The sequence below is a fragment of the Carassius auratus genome, chromosome 25 (genome assembly GCF_003368295.1).
Source record: "Carassius auratus strain Wakin chromosome 25, ASM336829v1, whole genome shotgun sequence".
Taxonomy (NCBI): domain Eukaryota; kingdom Metazoa; phylum Chordata; class Actinopteri; order Cypriniformes; family Cyprinidae; genus Carassius; species Carassius auratus.
The window spans coordinates 16,685,865-16,702,642 of record NC_039267.1 but is presented as its reverse complement, the minus strand read 5'-3'; the positions used below and the strand labels follow the sequence as shown (position 1 = coordinate 16,702,642).

At 33.0% G+C, this 16,778-nt stretch overlaps 1 protein-coding gene and 1 pseudogene across 2 annotated transcripts; both read right to left on the bottom strand.

The window, feature by feature from the left end:
- Positions 1-2,210: 2,210 nt before the first annotated feature.
- On the bottom strand, positions 2,211-9,615 carry LOC113043541 (acyl-coenzyme A thioesterase 4-like; annotated as a pseudogene).
- Positions 9,616-9,758: 143 nt separating this feature from the next.
- On the bottom strand, positions 9,759-16,437 carry LOC113043542 (ubiquitin-like protein 7). 2 transcript variants are annotated; one of them, XM_026202988.1, is made up of 10 exons: positions 16,100-16,437; positions 14,676-14,795; positions 14,481-14,563; positions 14,320-14,404; positions 14,180-14,237; positions 12,434-12,567; positions 12,268-12,317; positions 12,013-12,189; positions 10,421-10,531; positions 9,759-10,196 (listed from the first exon to the last, which is right to left on the bottom strand). In XM_026202988.1, the coding sequence occupies exons 1-10, from the start codon at positions 16,281-16,283 to the stop codon at positions 10,059-10,061; spliced, it is 1,140 nt and encodes a 379-aa protein (XP_026058773.1). In that variant the 5' UTR covers positions 16,284-16,437; the 3' UTR covers positions 9,759-10,058. The 2 variants fall into 2 exon arrangements, with proteins under 2 accessions (XP_026058773.1, XP_026058774.1); XM_026202989.1 differs by having other exon boundaries at positions 10,421-10,465.
- Positions 16,438-16,778: the final 341 nt, after the last annotated feature.

Below are 16,778 nucleotides of genomic sequence, written 5' to 3'. Positions count from 1 at the left end.
CATATTATTAAAATTGACTACATTTTAAAATGCTGCATTTGGTATAAAACAAAACTAAATTAATAAATGAAATGAAAAAAATATATATTCATTTGTTTTTGTTTTTCTCGGTCTGCTTTATATGATTGTAATAATACAAAATAATTATTAAATGAAATTATTCAAAACCTATTTATTTATAACATATTTAATATTTATTATTATTATTTATATAATGAAATATGTATTATAATATTTATCATACTATTAAAATGTATTAAATTAAAAATTTTAAGGTTATATTTGATACAATATAAAATATTTCTTTTGTATATTTAAAATCACAATAAAAATATAACTTCTTACTAAAATGAATAAAAAATATTTATGATTATATTAAAATAATATATATATATATATATATATATATATATATATATATATATATATATATATATATTATCATATTACTAATCAAAATGTATTACATTTTAAAATGTTTAATATAATACAAAAGATAACTTCCTAATAAAATTAAAAAAAAGAAATTTCTGTCTGCTTTATATGATTAAAAATATTATATTTATAATATAATTCAAATGTATTACATTTAAAATAGAAATTTAATATTTGATATTAAACAAAATTATACATTTCGAGGCTAGCTGTCAGACTTTTCACTTAAGTGCATTTCTCTGGGCATATTTATTTTTTAAATCCAATTCTACTGAATTAAATTTAAACAGTAAAACACAAGTGCAGAAATGTAAAATGCTAATATACAAATATTGTAATTCTGTATAAACATATAACATTTAAAATAAGTCACAATAAAATCACAGCTATGTGGCCCCAAACTAATATTTATGACAAAGAGGCTAGTCCTAGGAACACAGTTGTTGTTGTTGTTTTCCATTCAGTTATTATGTGAATGTTTTCCTTCATAGAAGTTCAAGTATTTAGTGTAAGAGCACACTACAAAAGCACAGCTGTGATTATGAGATGTGTCACTTCTGACATCAGCCTCATTCAGCGCATTGACGAATGAGACCCATGTTATCATCAACATCAGACTCGTGCTCTGCTTGTGCGAGACGCATTACACAGTCTTTCACCCCCGTCACGCCGGGGACTTTGTGACAGCTTTTTGGTATCAAAAGAAGTAAACACACAACTTATCAATTGAAGATAGACAAAAATAAATAAAAACACAAACATTTCATTGATTGCCCTGATATTTTGATCAAGGAGTCAGCACACACCACACTTTCTGGCTGGAAAAGACCATTGGCATTCGTGCACAAGTGAGATTCAGGGCCAGTGAACCACTAAATTACTCACCGTGTCTTTAATTACTGGAATGCTCATAATTAAGCTCAGGAGTTAAAAAACAAATTAAGAGACAACTAACAGGAACCGAAGGGTAGGCTTGTTATTGACATTTATTATTGCACTTCTATCACATAGAATTAAGAAACTGCTTTCAATTTTATACATCAGTGCAAATAAGATGATCTTCAATAAGTTGCGTAAATATGAAAAACATAATTTTCTGATTAATAAATTGTACTTTAATTGAATTAACATGACCTTGAGTCCAATATCGGTATGTAAAAAAAAACAAAAAAAACATGCCATTTACATAAAAAAAAACAATTATATATTTTTAGTTCAGTCAAACAATTAATCGCGATTAATCACATTCAAAATAAAACTTTTTGTTTACATAACATATGTGTGTGTACTGTGTATATTTATTATGTATATATAAATACACACACACAAATATTTTGAAAATATATGTATCTACATGAATATATTTATATTTAGATCATTTATAATATATATATACACATACATATATATATATATATATAAAGAAAAATTTTCTTAAATATCTACATGCATGTGTGTATATTTAGTTTTATATACATAAATAAATGCAGTAAACACACATATATTATGTAAACAAAAACTTAAGGCGATTTATCTCGATTAATCGTTCAACAGCACTATATTTAAATTTGCACTAATTATTTAAATCAATTAATAAATTAACTTTTAAGTATATGAAATATAGATCAATATCTACAGTTTGTATTTTAATTAATTATTAATATAATAAGTATTATTAATAATAAAACATTAATATCCAACAATATAGTATACTTTAATTATTAATTATCAAAATATTATTTACTTTTAAACTAATATTTAAGCTTAATCCGTAATTAATTGCAATAATGTAATGCTTTGAAAATGATCATTTACACTGTTAATCTCTTCAGTATTGCTGTATAAAGGCACACTGAAGATGATTAGTCTCACAGTTGTAGATACTGTATAAATGGTTAGCAGCAGTGTGTAGCCTCTCTGCTGTTGTCATAGAGATACTCCTCAAGAAAAGCCAGAGTTTTCTGCCAGGACTCCTCCTGAGCTCGACTGTGAGGAACCGTCTCTCCACCCCAAAGCACCACCACTACAATACAAAGCAATGTCATTTCAACCTCCTGAAATACAACACATATGCCATAAACAGCACATTCATCTATCCATCTGTGTATATGGCATCTCACTTCCCGATCATAATAAGATAACAGATGACCCATAGACAGCACATATGTTATATTCCTGGTCAGTATGACCCACAGCACATATTTGAGTTGCTGGAAATACTGGTTAAACTCCTGGTTTTTCTTGCAATTGTGAAATTGCTTCTTGTTTAGGGTCATGAACATGCCTGCAAAGTTTTGACACAAATTTCATAGTTTAAGGCAGGAGCAAAGACCTAAAAAATGAATGAATGAGTGAATGAATGAACGATATACTTCCCTCTAAAAGTATTTACATTAATGCATTTAGCAGACACATTTTTTTTCATGTTTTTGCATTTTGCTGGGAATTGAATGCATGATCTTGGTGTTACTGTACACTATATGCTTCTGGAAAGCACAAAAATAGAAAACACACACACACACACACACACACACACACACACACATATATATATATATATCGAAATATTAAAATCGTACATAAAAAATCGTTGTTTGTACTATCACTGTACTATTATTTATATAATATTTATCATATTAATTATTAAAAGATATGAAATTCAAAGAATTTATATTTTTTAAAATACAAAATATAACTTCTTTAAATTTTTTGAAAATTTAAAAAACTAATAGAATTTTTTTAATCATAATTTTATCATATTTATCATTTAAATGTATTAAATTAATTTAAAATGCTATATTTGATATTATAAAGCAAACCAAATAAACCAAAATGTATTTATTTATTTATTTATTTTCTAGTATTTACACTGTTATGAGACTTGTGCTAGTTGTCACTCGCTAGTGTATTTCTCTGGGTGTATTTATTTTTCAAATCCTATTTCTGTATAAACTTAAAATCTGGACTACATGAGCTACTGAATTAAATTTAAACAGTAAATTAAGAAATGCAAATATTGAAACTCTGTATAAATGTGAAACATTTAAAAGGTGGCAATCAGTTGCAATAAAAACCTACTGTTCACATTTTTGCGAAAAATAAATGTTTAAGGAACGTTGTTTTATAAGTCTTTTCAACAACTATTTTTCAAGATTTATAACTCTATTCAACAACTGTTTATATAACTATTACTGTATTTGTCTAAAAGAGCTTGCATAAAAAAAAAGTAATTTACACCTAGGATGGTTTGAGGGTGAGCAAATCTTAAAAATTCATGCTTTCTTATATTTAGTCTTAAGTGTAAATTTTTCGAATTTAGTTTTATACATAACTTTAATTGAGATTTATACATAATCTGAAAGCTGAAAACTGAAAAGCTTTCCTTTGATGTATGGTTTATTCAGATCGGACAATATATGGGCACGATACAACTATTTGAAAATCCGGAATCTGAGGGTGCAAAATGTAGCAATACATTAGCAATGTATATGATTAATCAAAAATTAAGTTTTACGGTAAGAAATTTACAAAATATCTTCATGGAACATGATCTTTAATTAATATCCTAATGATTTTTGGCATAAAAGACAAATACTATAATTTTGACCCATACAATGTTTTTTTGGCTATTGCTACAAATAAACCCTAGTGATTTAAGACTGGTTTTGTGCTCCAGGGTCATATAGGTGCATCTAAAAAAAATTGGCATATCGTGAAAAAGTTCATTCTTTTTAACTTATTTCAAAAAGTGAAACTTTCATTTATTCTAGATCCATTTCATGTAAAGTAAAACATTTCAGAAGTTTTTTGTTTAAATTTTGATGATTAGAGCTTACAGCTCATGAAAGTCAAAAATCCAGTATCTATATTTGAGTCTCATTAAATGACCATCCCTACATTATAAATTCTGGGTATATCTTGTTCTTTGAAACCACAATAATGGGGAGGACTACTGACTTGGCCATGGTCCAAAAGACAATCACTAACACCCTCCACAAGTACAGTGAGTTACAGAAGGTCATTACTGAAAGGACTGGCTGTTCACAGAGTGCTGTATCAAAGCATATTAAATGCAATGTTGACTGAAAGGAAGAAATTGGGTAGGAAAAGATGCACAAGCAACAGGGATGACTGCAAGCTTGAGAATACTGTCAAGCAAAGCTGATTCAAACACTTGGGAGAGCATCACAAGGAGTGAACTGAAGCTGGAGTCAGTGCATCAAGAGTCACCACATTCAGACATCTTTAGGAAAGAGCTACCAAGCCACTTCTGAAACAGAAACAACGTCAGAAGCATTTCAGCTGGGCTAAGAAGAAAAAGAACTGGACTGTTGCTCAGTGCTCCAAAGTCCTCTTTTCAGATAAAAGGCAAATTTAGCATTTCATTTGGAAATCAAGGTCTGGAGTCTGGAGGAAGACTGGAGAGGCACAGAATCCAAGCTGCTTCAAGTCAAGTGTGAAGTTTCCCAAGTCAGTGATGATTGTACCCCTAATTTCAACGTAACACAAACGCTAACAACTGGCTTGATTTGACATGCATTAGACTTTCACCTTTGGTCTTTGCCTCCAGTAGCTTGAAGTCACTGAAGCTGACGTGAGGGCTATAGGGTGGCTCAATAAGGTGACCCGCTCCAGGATACGAGAGAACCGTTAGGAGGCGACTATTCCCAGCCTTTTCCATCATCTCCTTCATCTGTCGAACAGGGAATGAGATTGGCTCAATCACTGGCCTTAGTTGAAACCTTTAATGTATTAAACGGATCGACTCACATCCGCCGCAGATTCTGAAGCCGGCCAGTTTGATCGTCCTCTCCAACAATTAATAAAATAGGACATTTGATCTCACCCATCTGGTAAAAACATGAATTGCAAGCATATGATATTACTCTTCGTAGTACAAAACTGAATATTATATACCGATTACAAAGTAAATGCATCATTCTCATATACCTTAACTTTCTTGGAAGGGTTGTCTGGTACCGGCAGCAACAGATCCCGCCAAATTATTCTCATCTTTTCATCATAACGGATTTTGTCTACATTCCTTGGTGTTGACAGAATAACCGTCGTTCTTAGTATATAGTTTGTATAACGTAATCCATCTTAATAATGCCTGCTGTGTGAAAATGGTGTTTCTTACTGTTGTAGTGCTGCATAGACATCCGCCAAAGATCCTTTGTGTGGCATGATGTGACTCCCGCTCACACAAACCACACACCTGGGCTGCAAAGTTCCCATCAAAAAACAGAAAAATACATTGTATCACTGTTTCTGCATCAAATCTCCACTGCATTGATGTAAATGAGAACTTATGAGTTTTTTACCTCTAAAATTTGTGAGTATGTGGTCAAACCCAGTGATACTGGCACACCGAATGACATCCCCATCACTGCCACTCTGTCTGGACGAACTTTGGGGTGTTTTTGTAGAAATTTAAACGCAGTCTGAAAAACAAATATATATCTGATGTGCTTTAAATACTTTCAAGGTATATATTAGGGTATATACCTTATTTTCCCTCTGCAATGTGAAAATCAAATTGTAAGAAATATAAACAAATACATTTTAAATGAATAAATGAATTAAATTCAACCTGTATTCAATTCATTTCCAATTTAATTAAATATTATTATTAAATTTACATATACCTGAATTATTTTAAAATCACGTCAGCGTTAACAAACATTAAATAATGTCAGATTACTTCATGTATACACAAATTGGTAGAAGAAATATCATTTCATTTTTAATAAATATTTTTTATTTACACAACCAGCCGAAAGTTTTTTTTTTTTTTTTTAAGTATTTAATGCATTTATTTGATTATCAATCCAGTAAATCATTAATATTGTAAAATATTTTTTGCTGCTTAATATTTTTGTGAAAAACTGTTGTTTGTTTTAGTTTTTTTGCTTGCTTTTTGATGAATAGGAACAAAAACCTTTGAAAGCTAGTGCATCACAATTTTATTACAAAGTTATGAAGCAGCACAACTATTGATAATAATAATGTTTCTTGACCAGCAAATCAGAATGATTTCAGGTGGATCATGTGAAACTGAAAACTAGAGTACTGAAGCTTAAATTTCAGCTTTGCATCACATGAATAAATTACATTTTACTGAAAACATTTATTTTAAATTATAATCGAACTTTACTGATCATGCTCTATTTTTGATCAAAGTAATGCAGTTTTGGGAAGTATTTGAGATCTTAATTATTCCAAATTTCTGACAAGAATTACTTACCTATCAGTTAACCAGAATGGTATTTTTAGTTGTTGTGTAACACACATGTACCTCAAAGTAGGTGTTGTCCACGTGATGGAGTTTTCCTTCAGCAGTCAGGATCCCGATGTACTCCAGAGCCAGCGAGACATAGCCGTGGGACGCCAGGAGCGCGGAGCGATGCTCAACACGACCTCCCTGCCCTCCACACAGGTCCAGCACAGCAGGAAAGGGGCCAGGACCTGCATTACAAAACCACACGCATATGAACAGAGAGTCCCTCAAGTCTCTGTAAAAGTAGACAGAATGTACAATGATTTACATTCATCTAAATGTACAAGGTCAAATAAACGCCTCTCCTGTGGCACAATAAAAATACATGTTTTGTGTTGATTCTGAATGTTTTGAATTGAATCCATCACTTTTTTTCATTTTAATGCATCACTGTAAAATAAAAGTATTCATTTCTTTAACAAATGACAGTATAAATATATTTATTGTATAATTAAATGTATGTTAATACATGTTCTAAACTTGCATATTATGTTATTTATTATTAGATTAGATGCAAATCCTATACTAATGATTATATAGGCAAAGACTGCATCTAATCGCTAATCCATACCTGGAGGAATGAAGAGTGTCCCCTTTATCCCCCCCTCTGTCACTTCGACCCTCTGGACCTCAGGGGCCAAATACCAGCGCTCAGCTGTAGCTGATGTGAGGGGGGTGTGATACTTAAAGACCCTAGCAAGGTGTCCTTCATACACAGAAAACGTCACTTTAAAGGGTGTCTGGACATTGATCTTCCGAAATCTGTCAATTCAAATTAGAATAATCTGTCAATTCAGTGCATGACGGTAAAAGATTTTCCCATGTATTTTTCGATTCAGTTAAACACAAATTTGCCATATTGTCGTGCTACTTAAAAATATAGAAATACTAGACTGTGTGCATAACAGCTTTAATTAGGGATAGAATCACAATTTCATGAAGCATTGTAAAAAATCCTGGGTAATGTAGTTTTTCACCAGGGATTCCACTTTTAAACAGGGCTATTTAAAAAGTTGCAGACTGAAATATTGAACAACATAAGCATATTAAATGGATTTCTCCCAAAAATTATTTAATTAATCACCCTCATATTGTTCCAAACCCGTAAGACCTTCATTCATATTGGACGACAAATTGAGATTTATTTTTTTATGAAATCCGAGAGCTTTTCACCCTGACAGCAAGGGTACTACCACGATCAAGACCCAGAAATATAGTAAGGACATCTTTAAAATTGTCCCTGTGACATCAGTGGTTAACTGTACTTTTATGAAGCTAAAAATAAAACAACTTGCATAGTTTGCATGTAGAAAAAGGACGCGCATGCATCATGATATTATCCAAAATTGCACACTAAGGCCAGGGTGACGTGTCAAAGAGCTCTCGGATCTCATCAAAAATCGTAATTTGTGTCATGAAGATGAACGAAGGGTTTGGAATGACATGAGGGTGTGATTAATGATATAATTTTCATTTTGGGTGAACTAACCCTTTAACAATTTCCCTAAGAAGAAAATGAATGGTATTTTGCCTCTGGAACCCATCTATAGCACTATATTGACAATGGTCCTTTTATTCCCATTTAATTATTATTATTATTGTTATTATAATATAAGCACCTTTATGATCAAATTTCAGTTTACAAAGAAAAATAACATCGTACACTTTTGGTATGACGTATAGATGGTAAATGAAACTAGTTTAAATTAAGGTGAACTGCCCCTTTAAATGAGAAGTTCGTGCACACAAAGCGGTTGTTTATCGCGCGCTATATTAATTAACGTCTCTTACCGGCGACCTGGTTTACTTTCAGGAACAGGTCTCATACTCCACAGCAGACCCATGCCTTCAACTCCCTCAAATGTCCCGCCAAGACTTTTGTCTCTGGAAACTGTGTATTACTAATTAAGTAAACCCTTTTAGAATCCAAACTGTGATTGTGTGAAGGTTTAAGATGGAGTAGTGTACCTTTAACAGTCCCTGAGGAGTCGCTGGTGTAGCGGCCGAGTGATTCCCAATCGTCTCCATCTTCAGAGTGAATCAGTGCGTGGAGAGTGACCCTATAATCAGCAGGCAAGTGCTTTACTTCTACCTCTGTTTTTTCATCAACCAAGCAGCTCGAAGGATGAACACAGAGTACAGGGCCGTGCTCTGCCATGTTATACCTCAAAAATGAGCTGAGACAGGAAGTCTGAATGAATCCAAACTGTGGCAGAGGCTTTTATGAGAGGTGGTAAGATGGTTATTGTCCTATAGGACCGAGGTTCACACAGACAGATCCTTATATGGACCTGAAGTCCATAGATAATAAAGCCCATAAAAACGTAACAGGTTATGAAACTGATGATAAAGTCTTCTGTAGATAGTGTGACCAAAGTGACAGGATTTCCCGCCATAAAATGTCATAAAAACTTGACAAATTTTAGAACACTGCAATGTACAAAATGATCAGGTCTGTAGAAAAATTGGGAATGCTGTAGTCTTCTCAAGAGGGAATAGTTGTTTGTTTACCTATTAATTACTTACTATCCTTTAAAGCGAATAAATAATGCCATCAAATCTTGATATTAATATAATTATGGTGGTTTTTGTTCTCAAAACAGCTATTCTTTTTGTTATATAGTGATACACATTGTTGCAATTTGCGATTAGAAAACCCCATTTTAATAGAAATAGCCTATAATCATAAAACTAGGATTAATATTCTGCTCATTCATAAAGGTAAATGCAAAACGTCAACGCTTGTATCAATATGAATATATGTAATATATACATTTTAATAAATAAAAGTGTTTTTTTATTGATATTTATTTTGCTGAGGTTGATTTATGCACTGATTTTCCAGTTGAAATGCTGTTGTTTCACTGGCAGATCAAGCTAGAGTATGACATTTCAATTCAAAATTAGGAGGTCGGAAAATTAATAAACAACACAATTAAAACATTTATGGATAAATCGTTAACATGCATTTAGAAAACAGAGTCCATTTCCATTTCATGCCAAGATTCATTCTTTGCACACAACTACAGAGCACCAGACTTTATGCTATTTATGGAAGATTTTAATTAACGACAAAACATAAACCATAACAATGATTGTCTGAACATCAAACTTTAGCTTTTAGCTATCGATATTTATGGAGCTGAACACATTTTATTAACACAGCAGAAGTGATATATTGTAACGTGTGTCCTAAACTAGACTTACTCTCCGAACAGCTGATAGCACCGCATTCAATGTACATGGATAAAAGACCAAACATAAGTTAGAAATAAACCACACTTTCAAATAGGTAATTAAAATACTGAATATGTAGTGGTAACGTTTTACTTCAGAAAATGATTCATGGTGCGCCTCTGGCGAATATGAGCTCCAGGGCCGCTTGGATGTCTCCGCCGGTGGCCTGCAGGGCTCTCAGGATGAGCTCCTCATCACGGATGCCCATGTCCCGCAGCTGCTGGAGCTGCGACTGCCACTGATTCTACACATTATCAAACAGAGTCACTCCACAATCAGAAATGCCACTTTAACAAAGAAAAGTGATATTGTGGTGCATAGAAAAAGCAACAGGATGCATGCAAATCAAGCTGTGCTAACAAGCATAGGAAGAATGCATGCATTTTTCTCCGACATCTCTATTTGAAGATGTATCATATAAAGATGAATCTGGTGTAAGATGTCACTGGATGTCCGGTGGTCACTCACGTGTAAGCTGGAGATGCTGGACACCTGCAGGGCCTGCTGCAGTGCCTGGTTAAACAGGTCATTGGTTATAGGAGTACCTGCAGGGTTTGGGGACGCTCCTGAAGAGGGCCCCTGTCACAGATGTATTCGCTTTATAAATGAGTGTATGCAAATCTAAAACATTATAGACGCACTAATGGTTACATTCCAGTTGATCACAATTATTATCATTGCTGTCTGTTAAAGGGTTAGTTCAGCCAAAAATAAAAATTAGCCCATTAATTATTCACCCTCAAGGCATCGTTGGTCGGGGTTATATTAAAAATGGTCTTTGAGCTTTCAAGCGGTTTAATGCCATTCGTTGCGCATGAGCCGGTGGGTCTCGAGAAAACCAACGTTTGTTAACAGGAGCAAAGGAAGCAACGTTTCCTTACTTTATCAAAGAAAAACCAGTCTCCTTTTGGCTTATATTGAAATCCTCCGATATTTTTCTTTACAAATCATCGTTTTGTATCGTTGTTTTCTTTTGATCTCTCCGCTGTGTTTCTGTGTAACTTCTGAGCGGTGCATACGCAGCGGTGACCTTCTTACAAAAACGCATTGATTTGCTACAGGGGGCCTTTGTCCCCTGTTCTGATATTAAGGGGTCACAACTTAGTTTTCAACTAAAAACTGAAAACCTTGTACGCGTTTTGGCTACTTATTTACAAGAAAACTGAATTTTGGCGGCTGAAAATGCAAACTTTGGAAAACGGGTTTCAAAGTTTCTGAAAACGATACCTTTTAGTTAAAAAAACTTTTGTGAAACATTTGCGCTTGCGTATTATATGTGTGCGTAGATATGTGGGCAGGTCCATAATGTTTCTTTACAAAGTGAAATTCGCATATGTGCATGAACTGGGATCGTTCTGGTGTTTTGTCTACACACAAAGCTTTTTCGAAAACACATAGGAAAAACATGTCTGCTTTTGATGTATTGTTGTCATGTAAATGAACCCTGAATTTTATTACTGCTTTAATTAAATTTAATATAAAACAATAAAAACTCAAATCTATAATTTATAAATTAAGTGAATATTAGAATGAAGGCTGGAATAATGGCTGCTGAAAATTCAGCTTCACCATCGCAGGAATGAATGATTAAATTGTTCAAATTATTAAAAAAGAAAACATATCTAAAAAAAATTTGATCAAATGCACCCTTGGTGTACAAAAAGACTGTTTCAAAAACATAAAAAAAAAAAATCCTACAACAACAAATGTTTGAATTGTTGTATACATTTTGCCACACACATTTTGCTACATGTAATGCATTACATTCCTAAAATATTAGTAATAGTAATAGTAACTAGATAACATAACCTTTTATGGAGAAACAATATTGTAATGCATTACTATTAAAATACTGTTTAAAGTACTGTTTTAAATTACACAATACTGTTGGCAAATAACACCGTTTTATATACTGACCAAAGCTTTATGCGCATTTGGTGCTTGATGAATTATAATTTTAGGCCTGATTGTATATATATATTAAATAATTTAGTGGACATTTTTCCACCTTTTTGCAAGCGTACTCTGTGTGGACCCAGTATTGCTGAAGTGTCCTGTACCTGGTTTCCTGTAGTTGGTGTAGCAGCGCTGCTCTCAGGGGTGCTGGCGAGGGCCAGAGCGGTGGCCAGCTCACTTTGAGTGATGGGTCTGGGGCCCACAGCGCCGTTATAGCCGAGCGAAGCGGGCCTCATGCCGCCCAAACCACTAGCAAGAGTGGACGGCCCACCGCGACTCCCCTACAGATGATAAACTGGCTTAGGATCCAGTACTGTTAATGCACTATTCCTAATGAAGAACAGTAAATCATGACAAACCGACTGGAAGTCCTCCTCATCATCAGACATGCCTTCAAAGAGGAAACCTCCTGTAGATTAAAAAACATTTATGCATAAAAACTTCTATGGATCATCAAAATGACTCGTCACATTATGTAAATGGTAGGCAGTTTTTCACTTAAATTGTGTTTAAGTGGACACCCACCTGGCATGTCGCTGTAAGAGCTAGAGGACACGTTTCTGGAGGAGCCGGCGCTCTGTTGGGGCGGCACGCTGCCAGCCACCGAGTGCAGCACCAGGATGATGGCATTCACCAGCGCCGGGTGGGAATTGGCCAATCTGGGGAGACAGTTAAGCTCAGGGTATCGTTTGCTTTAACCCAAAGTGCACCACGTGATTCAAATGCCACATTCTGAAGTGTTAATCCTTGGATTCAACCGGAAGTCAACACAATATGGTGTTCACAACCGTTCTACAATGTGACATCAGCAAAAATTTAAAGTAGTTTTAAAACAAAATAAATAATTTTGTGATTCATTATTATAAAATCAGTACCAGACAAACTTGACTGCTTATGCTTTAAATAAGACCAATATAAATTCAATCTAAATATGAATTTATTTTCTATAAAATAAATTGTTTTATTATTATTTCAAGATTGATTAATAACAATAACATAATAATAATAATAATTATATCATTACTGATGATACTAATATTATTATTAATAATAATAGAAGCAATATTAGTTAAATTATTATATAATAATACTGATTAATTAATAATATTATTGATTTATTTAATCTTATATATTATATTATTGTTATATTACAATTATTATTATTGCATTAGTTAATATATTATTGTGGACCATGTATATTGGGGATAATAACATCACTGATTTATTATTAACATTATTATTATTTCAACGTTGATTAAATAATAATAACAACACCATAATGATAATAATAATAAAGTAGTAATAAAGTAGTAAATAATAAAAATTTTGTAGTAGTAGTAGTATTCCTGATAGAAGTAATATTACTTATAATTTTAATATAACACTGATTCATTAATAATAATGTTATGTATTTATCATTATATATATTATATATTTGATTATTATATTTCAATAATTATTATTATTGAATCATTATATCAGTTAATAAACTGTTATTCCATTATATAATTAATTAATACAAATATTACTGATTTATTATTATTGATGTATTATTATCATTATTTTACATATAACATTGATTTATTGATGATGATGATTATTATTATTGTTATGTTTATTTTGAATTGCTAAATTATTATAATTATTTTATTAATATTGATTAGTTAATTACCAATATAATTACTGATTTTTTATTATTGATGTCGTTTTTCTTATTAGCAATAGTAATAATAATAATTAATAATATTACTAAGAAAACAAAAAAAATTTTTTTTATTAATATTTATTAGTTTAACAAACCATTTATTTGTTGTTGCTGTTGTTGTTTTATTATTTTTTACAAAAAACGATTTGTTGTTGTTGTTAGTAATTAGTATATTGATGACATTGCGGACATTTTTCAAAAGGAATCGCAAATTGTATTTGCAGTTGCGTTTTAAATTTATGGACGCATAAAATGTGACATAATCCAAACGCAAATGCAAATCGCGCATTACCATTTGCATTTTCGTTTAAGCGAACGCACAGTGTCTGCCAAATTTAAAATGGAAATGCAAAGTCCATTTGCAATTGTGTTTCCCATATCTTACAAGCTGTGAGCCTGTCATATTTGAATAGCAATATTAATTACACATTTGCACAAATTGAAAACGCAATTCCAAATACAATTTGCTTGTCCTTTTGAATAATGTCCGCAATATCATTCCATAAACATTCATATTTATTTATTTATTTACTCTGGATCAGTTGTATGTAATGATGCTCACTCACGTATCAAGCATGCTTGGGTCGGTGAATTGTATGAAGAGGTCTTTGTCTTGAAGAACCCCTACAGATCAAGTCAACACACATGAATAAGTCTTCCACACGCCTCCCGTCACAAATCCCTTGTGTCTGCACTCATACAGTACCCAGAGCCACAGGATCGCTGCTCAGCCCAGGTGTGGCCACGATGATCTGGTCCAGGGATTCCCTGTTGTTCAGCATCTTGAACACCTGGAATGAGTGAACAGCTACTCAAACATGTTCCCACGGATCCCGAAGCATCTGTATGCTGCTCTAGTCAACCTACCGAGTCTCTGTATGCAGTGCTGGTGTGAAGAGCTGCCTGCAAGACACGAAACTCCCTCGCAGCCGCAACCTTGTCCACTGGCTCTATAGAAGAACATAGAGGACGAAATAATGGACTGTGTTCATGGAGCACTTCTGCCAAGTGTCCGTCTTTATCTCCATTCTTTGTGTTCCTGAAGATGTAAACACGACTCACCGGGTCGGATCTCAGGCTCGGGCCAAGACTTTCTCAGGATGTGCACAGTGGATCCCGACTGAATCCCATAGGACTCCAGAGTCAAGTCATCCTTTAGCTTTCTGCCACAGTACACTAATTCTGTAATGCATGAAGATAACGGGACACCTGTTTGCAATCTTGTCAAGATTCCTCTGGGGGTTATTCCCAGAATTGATTAATTTTGTTATTTTTTCTTTTTTTATTGCTGGAAACATGAAACTCTTTTGAAGTGTGTTAAGATTTCATCACAAAAGGGAAACATTTACGTTTTTAAAAGTCATAGTTCCAGCTCGATGATTTAAATTCTGTTATATATTGCAGATTTTTTTTTAAACAAATGAGATACAAAATTTCCACCACCATTAAGGGGAAAAAACAATAGTCTAATAGACTTACAATATAAACCTAAAATAACGTGTCCCTTATTTGTCCCTTATAGTATCAGTTATATTTTGTTGTTAATCATAAAAATAAAAATAAAAAAACCTTTTGAAATGATTTGACTGTTTACTATTTAAACCATAAAATGTCATTCTACTAATAAGTTTGGAAACACTTTACTTGATGTCTTTAAATATAATTCTATTTCATTATGACTTGCAATTTTGATTAAAATGCATTCATATTAACTATTACACTATTATTATTATTATAACTATTACATATTTATAATACATTTAATAACTATAAATTCATCTTAACCAGTAAAAAATGCAGATATGGATTCTAAATTTAAATTCAAAATTTATAATACATAATTAATAAAGCTGGAATAGATACTAGTAATTATTAGGAAGTTATTAGTAACCAAGAAATAAGTAGAGTACTATTGCCCAATAAACAGTTACTAGCAAAATTGTAATTGATAGTGGCAACAATTGCATTACAAACTAGAGTGATTAGTTAATATCTGAACCATGAAGAATTGAAAAAAAATTTGTTAACATGCTATATATATTGATATAGCAATGGAATATTTCTCTAGGACTATTATAGTATCTATTAGCAAAGCAATACGTATACTAGTATCTCATATACAAAAAAAAAAAAAAAAAAAAAAAACGGAGACAGTCACCAAATAAAAATCATAAAAACTAATAAGCACTAGTAAAATAACAATAAATAATAATATAATAATTGGCGCTATAAAATAATATATAAGCACTAGGCTACAGGAAAACCTATAAATAGGCTTAAAATAACGGGCTAAACAAAACGAAACCGTTATTTAGTTACCTGAATGCCTTTTAATGATTTTAATTTGACTTTGAGGGCCACATCAAATCATTCCATTTAAATAAAGGCTCTACGTTAGTGTTTTTAATCAGGTCAATGCGGCCGCATTAATAATGCCATACTGTCGTCTAATATTACAATGAGTCATGCTTCGCATTATATGTTACCTATGAGCTCAGGATCTGGTATGGCATCTGGGATCTGAGCTGAGACCAGCTGCTTGAGAGTGGAGACCCGATACTCTCCGGGAGGAACATCTCCAGGCTCAGTGTCGGGGAACTGCAGCACGGATTTGGGGAGAGAAGGCTGATCCAGCAGCTTGAGAGACAGACGCCACTCTGACAGCGCCATGGAGCTGCACGGACTACAGACGAGGGGCTTTCTCTGACAACGACGAATATATCTATCAATCTTACAAACGCTGTCTGTCTTTGAAATAAACAGTATGTATCATGCGACTGTTTTCATCCGCACACCATGACGTCACGCAGGAAAGATGGCGGTTCTGGGAATTGTAGTTTTCGTGGTGTGTTCGAGGCTGTAGTTCTCGCGTGTGAACAGAGAGGGCAGTGTAGCTACGAAGCGGAGGTTATTTAAAAAATAAAAATATATAAAAAATGTATTTTATTTTAAAAATATACAAAAATAAAGCGGGTTTAAATAGCCAAGTGTGTCTTTTAGAGAACCCACGAGCAGGGTTATTGAAAACAAAAACCATACGAAGCATTTATGTTCAAGTCAAGTCTGCTTTATTGTCAATTCTTCCACATGTACATGCATACATACAGAAAATCGAAATTGCATTACTCTCAGACCCTGGTGCATACAGATAACACTAACAGTAGA